Source organism: Leptosomus discolor, chromosome 2, assembly GCF_034619465.1.
Source record: "Leptosomus discolor isolate bLepDis1 chromosome 2, bLepDis1.hap2, whole genome shotgun sequence".
Classification (NCBI taxonomy): domain Eukaryota; kingdom Metazoa; phylum Chordata; class Aves; order Leptosomiformes; family Leptosomidae; genus Leptosomus; species Leptosomus discolor.
In genome coordinates, this window is record NC_141392.1 from 126,935,741 (window position 1) to 126,948,504 (window position 12,764).

General features: G+C 47.8%; 1 protein-coding gene across 1 annotated transcript in view; it reads right to left on the reverse strand.

The window, feature by feature from the left end:
- DTNB (dystrobrevin beta) overlaps nt 1–12,764 on the reverse strand; it is a 184,683-nt gene that overhangs the window by 63,573 nt on the left and 108,346 nt on the right. Inside the window, exon 13 of the mRNA XM_086461751.1 lies at nt 1,136–1,221. Within this exon, the coding sequence (XP_086317877.1) occupies nt 1,136–1,221 (86 nt within the window). The remainder of the gene's footprint in view (nt 1–1,135; nt 1,222–12,764) is intronic.

Sequence of the window (12,764 nt, forward strand, 5' to 3'; positions counted from 1 at the left end):
GACATTGAAGACCACCCAGTCCCACCCCCCTGCCATGGGCAGGGACACCTCCCACCAGACCAGGTTGCTCCCAGCCCCATCCAGCCTGGCCTTGAGCCCTGCCAGGGAGGGGGCAGCCACAGCTGCTCTGGGCAGCCTGGGCCAGTGTCTCACTACCCTCACAGGGAAGAACTTCTTCCTAATATCCAGTCTAAATCTCCCCTCTTTCAGTTTGAAACCATTATCCCTCATCCTATCACTACACCCCCTGATCTGAAGCCCCTCCCCACCTCTCCTGCAGCCCCTTTCAGCCCTGCCAGGCCGCTCTAAGGTCTCCCCGGAGCCTTCTCCTCTCCAGGCTGAACACCCCCACCTCTCCCAGCCTGTCCTCACAGGGAGCTGCTCCAGCCCCTCAGCATCTTCGTGGCCTCCTCTGGACCCGCTCGAGCAGGTCCGTGTCTGTCTTGTGCTGGTGCCCCCAGAGCTGGACGCAGCCCTGCAGGGGGGTCTCACCAGAGCGGAGCAGAGGGGCAGAATCCCCTCCCTCGACCTGCTGCCCACGCTGCTCTGGATGCAGCCCAGGAGGCGGGTGGCCACCTGGGCTGCGAGCGCAAATTGCCAGCTCATGTCCAGAAGAAACAAACCATCTCCTATGACCTATCCCCTGGTTCTTCCAGGCCTCCCAGTTTCTTCAGACTTCTTTTGTCTTCCAAGCAAAAGGAAAAAAACCCCACTCATTCTTCTCAAGCTGACTTGACCCACCCCAGCCTTCCAACCTGCTCGCTCCACTACGTTGCAGCCCAGTTCTTCTCCTGCTGCCACCTGGATGGCTTTCCCCGCTGCGAGCAGTTTGCGGGGTTGGCAGGCAGCGAGACAAGTTCGCGACGCAGCTCCTGACGCTCAGCATCAGTTAAGAAGGTTTTAAGAAGATCAGTGAAGAAGATCAGCCCGCTCCCTGGGGAACACGGGCACCGCAGCGGCATCCGCACTGAGCTAATTGGTTAACGAGGCAGCTACAGCTTTCAACAAAAGATCTGGGAAAACGAGCTGGTTAACACAACACAAAAGGTTAAAAACAACAAAGCGCAAGGACTAAAGGCTTTTCTCTCCTCAAATGTTGTTCCCAAAACAATACTGATCAAAGCTTGCGTTTTACCTGTTTTTGTTTTCCAGTTCTGCTATCAGCTGTCTCTGTTGTTTATTGGCATCAAAGCTGAAACTCAGGTCTGTTGGTGGGCGAGGCTGGTGGATGAAGAATAGAGAAAAATTAGACAAATTATTCATTACCTGTTACCACACATGACACGGTTTGGATCCAGCCCCGTGTTGCCTGAATGCCGTGGTACGACCCCTACAGCCCAGGCTGCAAAAGAGCTGGGCTGAGATGGACCACGGGGGCACATCAAAATGTGGTTTTATGGCTGACGTGGTCTGATCTCAGGGTGGGCCGCTGCCGAAAGGGTGACCTGGCTCATCGTCCTCACTATCTGCCTGAAGAATTTTATTTGCCTTTTTTTTTTCAAAAGACCTTCAGAAAAAAATACGCCATGCCTTTCTGTTCCTAAAGCACCGACAGGCTTCCCTGGGAAGCGATGCAGCTGCACCTTTTATCACAAAGCGTTCCAGTGAAATGCTGGCCTTCCCCTATGTCAGCTAGTGAGAAAAGTGAGAATAACTTACAGCGTATCATCGAATCCCAGAACAGTTTGGGTTGGAAGAGACCTTAAACCAGGGGTTCCAACCTGGTTCCATGGGCAGGGACACCTCCCACCAGACCAGGTTGCTCCCAGCCGCATCCAGCCTGGCATGGAGCCCTGCCAGGGAGGGGGCAGCCATGGCTGCTCTGGGCAACCTGGGCCAGGGTCTCACCGCCCTCATAATGAAGAATTTCTTTCTGACATCTAATCTAATTCTACCCTCTTTCATTTTAAAGCCATTACCCCTCGTCCTTTCAAATCCTTATGAACAGGATTATTCACAGACATCAAGTTTAAGCACAGTCACTGCCTCTGCAAAATCTAATTCTTCTCAACCCCTCAAAAGCATCGGCTGAAGGGAGGTTGCTGAATAAACGCATTTTCCCAGTGAGTCCTGACCATTGCGATCCTTGCGTTTGGCACTTTTCACCAGTGGCCACCACTACTGAGGAAAGGACTGGGCAATTAAACAAGAATCTGCAGGTTCTGGGAGAACCTGTTGGCAGCTGGGCTGGATGGTGAAGAAGTCACTTATATGGACCAAGAAGAGAGAGAGAGAAAAATGACAAGGTCTCACACTTGTTCAGCGCATTTTTTCCAGTGGAATCCTAAGATGCTGTTTAGGAGGTCTGGTATGACTCAAAACTATCCTCCTGGCCATCAGGCAGAAGAAGTTGTCCACCTGGAGCGGGGGAGACATCTTTTATCATGGACAGGTCTCCCTGGCTAAGAAATGCCCGAGGAATGAGATGGTATGTAGGGTCTGCTTCTAACACCACGTCATTACAGAACCACAGAATGGTTGAGGTTGGAAAGGACCCCACGAGGTCGTCCGCTCAAACAGGGCCACCCAGAGCCGGTTGCCCAGGACTGTGTCCAGACAGCTTCTGAGTATCTCCAAGGTGGGACACTCCACAACCTCCCTGGGCAATCTGTGCCAGTGCTCAGGTACCCTCACCCTGAGGGGTGTTTCCTGACGTTGAGAGGGAACCTCCTGTGGTCCAGTTTGTGCCCATTGCCTCTAGTCCTGGCAGCGGGCACCACTGGGAAGAGCCTGGCTCTGTCGTCTTTGCACCTTCCCTGTAGGTATTTGTAGGCAACGACGAGATCCCTCCGAGCCCTCCCGGCTCCAGGCTGAGCCGTTGCATCTCCCTCAGCCTCTCCTCATAGCAGAGTCCCTAAATTAGCTTTCCTTATTCTGCGGGCTTTGGGTCCTGTACAGAGAGGGTGTGCTCTTACTGGCAGTGCAGATGATTAAGGCCACGGTGCCTCCGCCTGTCACCGTGTACTTGAGAAACGGGGTGTCTTCTGACACAGCCGAGCACTTCTGTGGTCTGCTTCTGCCTTTTTGTTTTCACCCGATCTCAACATTGCACAGATTTTTACCACAACGCTTTCAGAAGGACCTCAGAGCGGGATCCTGGTTTGAGAAGACACTTTCACAACCATTTTCGGAAACTATTTGGGTAGAAAAACGGAAGTCGGATGGAAGAGCTTGGTGTCCACCAGTGCTCCTGGAGACAGGGTGGAGAGTGACAGATCCAGGACGAAGGGGACAGACACCGCTAGGGTCTCAGTTTTGTTTTGCTGTGGGTATCTAGAGCCAACTCTGACTGGAGTTAGGCTTGACAGGCAGATAGCATTTCTCTTCTTCGGGCAAAACCCACACGGCGGGTGGGTTCGCACGTGGCAAACGAGCCTTGCTTGACTGACACACCTACAAGCTGGTCTTCCGTGTCCTCCTGGGTGATCTGATGGCCGCTTCAGGAGTCTCCTAATGATGTGGAAATTTCCTGTGTAGAAGCTGCTTGGTAAGGCAGGTCCCAGGCAAGAAGAAACAAAACAGCTTGGGAGTTAAAATGAACAGTGTGAAAAATAAAAATAAATCAACCCAGAAACTGAAGTGCAGAAACACCGTTCATTGCAGAAGGGTCAGAAAAAGCCCCTCTTACCCCAGGGAGTGGGGAGGAGCTGACGGCACAGGGTGGGCTCTGCTCTCACAGTAAGGAACAGGGTTGGTGTGGGCGAGGAGCTGGGAGGACCTGCCGATACACCGGGGGCAAAACCCCAGTTTGCACATCTCATCTCATCTCATCTCATCTCATCTCATCTCATCTCATCTCATCTCATCTCATCTCATCTCATCTCATCTCATCTCATCTCATCTCATCTCATCTCATCTCATCTCATCTTGCCTCACCTCGATGTTCGGGGCAGGTGCGCGGTGCAGGCAGCAGCACTGCCACCACTTTTTCCATCTTGGGGTGACCTGAACAGTCTTGGTGTAGACAACACTGATATGACCTATGGGTTCCCCTGACACAGTGTGTCACTAAGCCGGGGTCCCGTGGTCCCTTCTCCCTGCAGGCTACAAGGACAAGAGCAGGTGACCTGTTTCACCTGGGGCTCTTGGGGCTCCACCCGAACCACACGAACTGCTGCAAAGCACGACTGTGCCTATAAAAGCACAATCTTGTCCTTAATCCCCTTCTTCAGAATTCCTGCCCAAAGCCTGAAATCACCCTCATGACCTAAAGTACTCGAGTCCTCAGGAGCAAAGACAGCACTGCGGGGAACTTAGAGGAGACACATCCCTCATGCTGCTCGCTTTCAAACATGGTTCATCGAGAGGTCTTTTGGAGCCGTACAGTGCCTGTTGTATGGCGTTCTCTTATTTGTTCTATCGCTTTCAAGAGCCCATTTAATTTTTTATCATAACTCAGAATCACAGAGTCGTTGGGGTTGCAAATGACCTTTCGAGATGGTCTAATCCAAACCCCTGCTCAAAGCAATGTCAGCTACAGCGGGCTGCTGAGGACGTTGTCCAGCTGAGTTCTGAGCACCTCCAAGGACAAAGACTCCACAGCCTACTGGGGCGACCTGTTCCAGTGTTTGAGCACTTACACCATAAGAAAGTTTTTTTCTCCTGTTCAAATGGAAGTGAGCTAGTGCCCATTGCCTCTTGTTCCGTCACAGCACCGCTGAAGAGAGTCTGGCTCCATCGACTTCCTTGCAACTATCATCTATTAATACATTAATACACAAAAAAGACACCCACAAGTCTTCTCAAGGCTAAATAATCCCAGAAAAAAGATTCAGGCTGCTGATTCTCCACCAACATCTAAACCTTCCAGGTTCTTAAACCTCAAATGCATCTGATGCTCAGCCCAAGAGTTTGCCAAGGGGATGCCTACGCTGGTGAAACGAAAAGTGCCAGGCAGAGGCATTGGAACTGGATCACCCATGTTGTGAGACATTTACTACGGCTTCTGCCTTATTTTTAGCCCAGACTAACCATCTCTCTCAAGCAATTCTCGGCATGGTTTGGGATTTACCTCAAGCCAAGAACTACTGCTGCGCTGTTCTGGACGGTGAGAGCGCTCGATAGTAGAGATGTGGGCACCAGAAGTGTTTAATGATGGCTACACACAAAGCCCAAGCGTCTATCATACACGTGGCTGCTGCAAAATAGTGCCTATCCATCTCTCACCTAGCCTGTACTACGAGTCAGGAGGTGTCTGAACTTCCTGCGTACTCAAAAGCGCATCAGAGAGTCACCTGAGAGCGCGTCGAGCCCGCTGAAAACACAGCAGATGCACGTGTCTAATTGCTACTGCACTTGGCCAGAAAATACCTGACACCAGTTCTAGAGACACCTGACCTTGAACGGGCGGTAAGAGTAAGACACAGCTCCTGCGCCACATTCCCCAGCAAACAGGCCCCCTGGGAGGCGGCAGGCTCCAGCCCTCCTGCCGATGCCCAGCCACGGGCAGCAGCGCAAGATGAGCGCTGGTCAGGAGGTGGCCTCGGGATTCTAATTCACAGCTCTCTGGGTTAGGTTTTACTAAAAAAACCCCAACGGTGGTCTAATAATAAAAAATATTAACTTCCCAGGACATGGAATTTACAGCCGTGGGGTAAAAACTCAGATTAGAAAAGAGAAAACAGCCCGAAGACAAGATAGACAGATGTTTCGAGGAAATTCATCAGAGTACTTAGATCTTGGGACCTCAATAAACCTGAGGCAATCTCAGAGCTTTTGTGTTCATCTCTGAAAGCGCCAAGTTGCCTAAGGTGACACTCCAGGCGCTAGAAGAGGCTGTCCATAAAGCTTACACCCAGAAACAACGTGAGAAGGAACTAACAACTATAGACTAGTCAGCTTAGCCTCAGTTCTTGGGGAAAAAGCACAAAATAAAACCACTTGTAAACATGGAGAAGACAGGCCAAGTAACAGCCTACATGGAGTTTTTAAGAACAAATCATGCCAAACCAAACTACTTTCCTTCCACAGTGAAAAATCAAATCCTATGTATTGGAGAGAAACTATTAACAGAACACACTTTCACCTCAGCAATGCTTTTGACATCCTCTTGTGGGGTTTTATGGCTTTTCTCTTAGATTTAGTACCATTCAATCTTTTCATTAATATCACAGTTGACAGAATAAAGTATTTACTTCTTACACCTGCAGACTGTATCACACTGTGGAGAGCTCCTACACTTTATAGAGCAAGATAAAATATAAAATATACTAAAATACAAAATTAGTTGAGAAATTGGAGAAATAGTTTGAAAAAATAGGTTGCATCCTATGAAGACATGATCAAACTCTCATATTGACTTTTGAGACATCAACTACACAAACACCCACGGGACAAGGCAGCAGTTCTGCATAAACAGATCTGCAAATGAGTTGAGCTCACAACCCAAACACGAGCCAGCACCCTCAGGCTGCTGTAGCATCCAGGAACGGGCTGTCTGAGGCAGGGCACGGTACGTACTACAGCCCAGGACTCAGCGCTGCTCTCTGCCCTGGCTGAGCTACTGCTTACAGCCTGAGCAGGACAACTTAAAAAAAGCGAAGGGTCAACTGGAGAAAGGGGGTGAATGACCAGAGGTCTGTGAATCACAACCATGAGGAAAGACTGAAAGAATTAAGGCAATAAAAGAATGAAGGAAGACAACATAAGAAACTTCAAATATACAACACTCGTGGCAAAGAGGCAAGTAACACATCGCTCCCCATATCCCCCAAGAGAGGGGAACGAGTAGTGGGGTCGAATCGAGCAAGGAAGCATTATGTTAGCGTTCAGGGAAAACTTTTTAATGGCAGATTTACACATTGGAACAAGTTTCCATGATGGACTCCATCTGGAGTGGACTCCATCCACTGAGGGTTTTTTTTTTAATGTAATTTGGATAAGCATCTGACCAAGAACGGTTTATGCTTAACTGAGCTGCCCTGCCATGGAAAATGCCTGTAGGCAGGTCCTAGCTGGCCTGTCGTTATTCAGGGAAGCCACCAGACCATCAGGGCACTCCAGCTTTGGTAAGACCAGGCTGGATGGGGCTTTGAGCAGCCTGGTCTAGTGGAAGGTGTCCCTCCCCATGGCAGGGGGTGGGAACTGGATGAGCTTTAAGGTCCCTTCCAGCCCAAAGCGTTCTGCGATTCCATGAATGCGGGAGCAGGCTGCACGCAGAGTGCCTACATTTCTACCAATCTGTGACTTGCAAAAAGGCAACGTATATGATCAGATATTCAAAAGCAACGGCCAACTGTAATTTTCACACCGCAGAGAGCAATGTGGCTTGTTTGGCCACTTCCAGCCTGTGTCGATTCCTCACAGGTCACTGCTCCCTGTCAAAAAACGTCAGGGAAAACCTTCCTCAAACCGACAAACGAAGCCAGGTGCTTTCTTCTCTCTGTTTAGATCCCATGTGGAAACACGTCACCTTCTGGTTCTGCAGCTGAAACCTTCCCTGAACATCGTGTCCTGTGGCATGGCAAGCAGGAATGTCTCAGAACAGTTCACCCCCCGCCCTCCTCCTCCTCCTAGCTTTTAAAAAACTTTCCTCTAAAGTACCCTCAGAATGTCCTGTAACTCGCATTTCTATCAAATCTAAAGAGATTAGAGATCTTCACGTTTTTCAGGCTTGTGAACCAGATACATAATCATTTGAATCAACGTCTTCCCATCTCTTCTCTTTTGATTGAAGGAATTTTTTCCTTTATCCTTTAAAGCCCCAAAAATCTGACTCCCAGACACCTTTCTGCTCCCATCACTTCTCAAGCTCTTTGACTAAGTTTTCGCTATCGCTCTTCCTTTTCTCTTTCATCCTTCTTGTTGTTCAAAGCATTCATACTGCTTTATAAACCTCTAGAGACCGGTGAGAAAAAACACAGTACTTCATAGAAACTAATGAAGTAACTGACCGTCACATTCTCAGCAACAAAGAAGTAAGATCAACCGAGAAGTCGGATCTTACTCTTTTCCAGTTCTTTTGTTGATGGGAAGAAGTCTTTGTGTGTATGTTGCATTTTCAGGTGGCTTTTCTAATAGTTCAAGCATTGCATTTATTTCAAACTGCTTTTTTTTCTCCAACCACAAGAGCCTGGTAGTCTTACACAGCACAGTTGTGCAGCACTTGTACAAAACCCGACATTCTGCCCTCAAAACCACACCTGAGTTTCAAGCATCCAGCACGCTGGGCATCTGTACTCACTTCTTCTCACAAATGGGAAGTCATTGAAGTAACTGAAAATTCCTTATCAGTTACTCTGCTCACAGGATCAGTAGCTTTAACCCGTCCTTGATTGATCGTTGACCAATAATCCCCCAAGTTCCTTTACAACCCAGCTGTGAGATGTGACTGTTTTCTCTGGGACAGGCAAGTATCTTGCTGCAGCCTGTATAAAAATACGACGTAGTGAAAGAGTTTACAACAGACACCTGGACCTGAAAAAGCTTGCTGCTGCCTTTCCGAAGCCTAGATGATGGCAGGGCGTTTTATGGCATTTAACGAACCCTGGTTCATCCTTTGCAGCCGTCTCAGGATGGCCTTACTCTTCTGAAAACGTCAGATTTCATGGGTAAGAAGCATCACTCACAGTAAAAGGATTCTGAAGAATAACTGAGAAGCTGGTGGACACGGTGTGGGATCTGTTCTTGATCTAAGGGTTTCAAATTAAAATCATATGGGTATCGCATTACCCCTTGTCGATGTATTTCAAATACATCTAAGTACAACTGTTAGGAGACAATTATAAAATATGAGGTATCATTCAAATGTGCAGATACCATTCTGGGCTTCAGTTGGACACGGGTAGGACAGCCCGTGTTTCTTTAGTGAATGACCTCCTCTGGAACACACGGAAGGAATCCAAACTGCAGTCGCTGCTCTCACTTCTGCCCAGCATTTGATTAACACCAAATTCTTACTGTCATCGCTACCGGAAGACTGTTGGGTATACGGTACAGGATTTCGATGGCAAATGCTGTTCTTCTCGTAAATCCGGGGAGACAGAATTTGCATTCACTGTGCTGAGAGGTACCTGTCCTCTCTGTGAAGCTACACGTGGATCTTAAAACCTCTGCACTTAAAAGAAAAAAGAAACAACCGAAACCATTCGTTTACTAGTCAGCACTCTCATGTTTGCACTCCATCTTACCGGACAGGTACAAACGACTTGTGTCTGCCAAGATTTATTACGGTAACTCCTTTCTTTGAAAAGCCTGGCGGGTTCAGCTCCCTACCTGCTCAGCAGCTCTGAGCACCAGGGACATATCCCCTTCCTTCTTGAAAAGCCTTCTGCTACAAACAGAGAGCAAAGACCTGGTGGGAATCTACAGCGGAAGATGCAAGGCCTTCAAAATTACTGCCAACCCCCCCCCCCCCCCCCAAACTCAATTTTTGCATGTGCATGACACAATGAACAGAGTTTATATTATTTTGTCCTCTGTAGCTTTCCTTCTCAGTAAGGAGTAAATATCTCAGGAAGAGAACAGTCCTAACTATTAGGGGATAGAAGCAATGTGGAGATCTTCTCTCGGCCCTATTGGATGCAGCTCCCAATTTTCTGACAATAATGTAGCATAATCAAACCCCAAAACATTATAGATCCCTGCAGAAACAACCTATGGAGTTTATCCAGCGTAAATGGATTTTGAAGTATGGTGGAGCTTGAAAAGAAAATAGACTTTTTGATGTGAATTGTAACATAGGTCTCTCGTTTTATATCAAACAGCAGCAAGACCAAAGCTGAAGCTTTTCAAGCTGAGGACTAACGTTTTGAAAGTTAAAAAAAGTTTAAAAGCTGAGCAAACTCTCCAACCCAGCTGAAGGTACGATTACCATTGTCTTCTGCTCTCCTGGTGCTCAGCAGGAGTGCTGAAGCTTCAGCAGTTCTGAGAAGATCATCCAAATGGGAAGCCCCATTTTCTCTCAGCAAGAAAATTCATAAGATGATCACAAAAGCTACTTAAAATCCTTGATACCACAGAGGATCAGTAACACCTTCTAGCACGGTAATTTAGTTTTCCTATGAATACGCCATTAAATGTGACAGAGCTGGAACTTCAAGTCATAGAATCACAGACTATCTCAAGTTGGAAGGGGCCCAGCTCCCTGTCAGACCAGTATTTGTAATAACAAGCATTCAGGCCTTACCTACAGTATCCCTTTTTTTTGGATGACAGAAGAGGATTTAATGACAGTGTTTAATCAAGCCCCAAAAAGCCAGTTTGGCAAGACGTCGCGCTCCTCCATCACCCTGACTTGGAAGAAACTGTCAAAGACCAGTAAAGCTTGCACCTCATGGGCATCAGATTCCAGGTTCCTTGGTGCAAGGACCTCATGGTGTCACGTAAAGTCTGAAACAGTACTTCAGCTGGCCATCACTGCAGTATCACGTGTTCTTTAAGATCGACAGACCAAGAAGAAGAGGAAAGAAATGACAGAAATGGTTCAAATAACTGGGGTATCCAGGAGGAGAAGAAATGATCCAAGAACCAAGCTGCAGATTTATCCTGCGAAGATGTACAACAGGAAATCTGGGTTACTTGTTCTTTGTTAATTTAAAACATATTTATTAAATAACGCCTAAAGTCTAAAAGAAAAGTTACACGAAGGGAATATTACAAATATTACTTAGGCTGTAGGTAAAAAAAACCCAAAAAAACCCAAGATGAGACGGTGATAGGCTTCTAGCAGTGCTTGGTGTCGAGGGAAGAGCAGCAACCACACTCTTTTCAAAAAGGGCAACGTGGGCAAGAACCTAATTATTGTAACTCATCCATATAACTCAACCTAATTGTCCACTCATCTGTAACTGAGTATTATCTCATATTTATTAGGTACTCGTGCTTTTCCTGGCAGCAAGGCTGCACAGGTCAGCCGAGTCCTGCCAAGAGTGCACGGTCCCTGTGGACCTCTGCTCCTGCCATGTGCCACAGGCCGCTGCCTGCCACAGTGCGTCCCTCTCCACCAGAAGGCCCCGGGAAGCAGCAGGCACGTCTGGCTCACAGTCCAGACACCGAGCTCCGCTTGTCCGAATCAGCCTGCCCAGGTGTACCAGGGGGATCTGGGGTGCAAGCAGCAGAAAACAGGGAAAAACCAGAGCTGAGGTGGAGCAGGTGGGAGAGGAGAGAAAGGAAGAACTGGCTTGGAGAAGGTGAGGTGTTGTGTAGGGCCTAGGGCTGCTTTGTAGGTATGGCTGTACGCACATAAATTCACCGAAAATACATGGAATCAGCCCTTCTCCTAAAAATATGCAGTCACTCTCCAGGCAGGATTTGCTGTGTTCAAGCAATAGGGTGGGATCTGGGACGTATGTGGAAGGGCTTTTGGAAGGGAAAGCAGGCAAGGGGGCTGGGGACACAGCGCTTGCAGTCCCCGCTTTTATCAAAAAGGATGATGCTTGACAGGAAATACTATTTCTTACCTCAGGCTGATAATCTGATCAGCAGAGGGAGACGAACAGATGAAGTTGTGATCTTGAAAGCTGTGATTTAAACAAACTTTGGCTTGCTTTCCATTGATCTCTCTGCTTTATTCACCTAGTCACCTTCTGCTTTCCTCTCTCTTGCTTTTGAGCGAACGGGTCCGGCGCAGCCAGCCAACAGCTATTTTAGGGCACAGCCCTCTGCTGGGACCAAACCGGCAGGCCAAGCATAGCCCTGAGCAACTTAAATTCAATAACAGGGATTTTTGTCTTCAGAAGAAAACAAGAGTAGCCCAGTCAGAGCTTGTCTGAGCAAACACAGACTACGCTGCTGTCGAGCAGGGCGTAGCTGCGCTGGTCGCAGGCCATTGGCCTCTTCTGCGCTGCTGAGCGATTCCCATGCATCAAGGGACAAACGATGCATTCTCCTGTCTTCTCCTCCCTCCCCATTTATTTTTCTTCTTTAAGAAGAAACAGACTTGGATTTCAAGAATTAACTCTGAGATCTGCCTCAAATTATTTTGTCCCAGTAAGACTTCAAGCAAAGGCATTTCCCCTAAAAATGTTAATGAATGTATTTGCATTCATATGGCGAGTGACATTTATTATAGCAACAAGCCTGCAGAAGGCAGTTCTAACATTTTATCTAATTTGAGAAAAAGCAGAAACGGATGGACTGAGTCAGATCCATTGCCACATAGCCCCATGTACAATTTCCAGCAGTGACCACTGCTAACTACTTGAAAGAAAAGAGTAAGAAACTTTGCATTAGGCTGGGACTCTCTTAATTTGCAGCAGTTAGAGCCTGTTGAAAAATAAAGCACATTACATCCAAGAGGTAGGGCTGGAGAGGACATCAAGAAATAATTCTGTTAACATCAACCTCTCTCAAGTATTCCCAGCAGATACTGGTCTATCTTGGTTTTAAAATCTCCACTGACAAATATCCCGTAATTCCTTTATGGTAGTTTGTTTCCATTCTGTGCTTTCCCTGAGGTCCAGATTCATAGAAAAAAATAGGTGGGAAGGAACCTCTGGAGGCTTCTAGTCCATGCGTCGCTCAAAGCAGGGCCAATTCACAGCTGGTTGCTCAGGAACCTGTCTAGCTGAGCTCTGAATGTCTCCAAGGAGGAGGATTCCAGTTCTTCTCCGGACAACCTCTTGGACAACATTATTGGACCATTATCATAGCGAAAAAGTTTTTCTTAATATATAGTTGGAATGTCCCTTCTTGCAACTTCTGTCTGTTTCCGTGGCTTCTTGCTCTTTCACTGCGCACCTCTGGTGCGTTGACCTTGGCTGGCCGACAGGTCCCCATGTGTCTGGCTCACCAGGTACCTGCAGACAGCGGTAAGAACCTCCTTT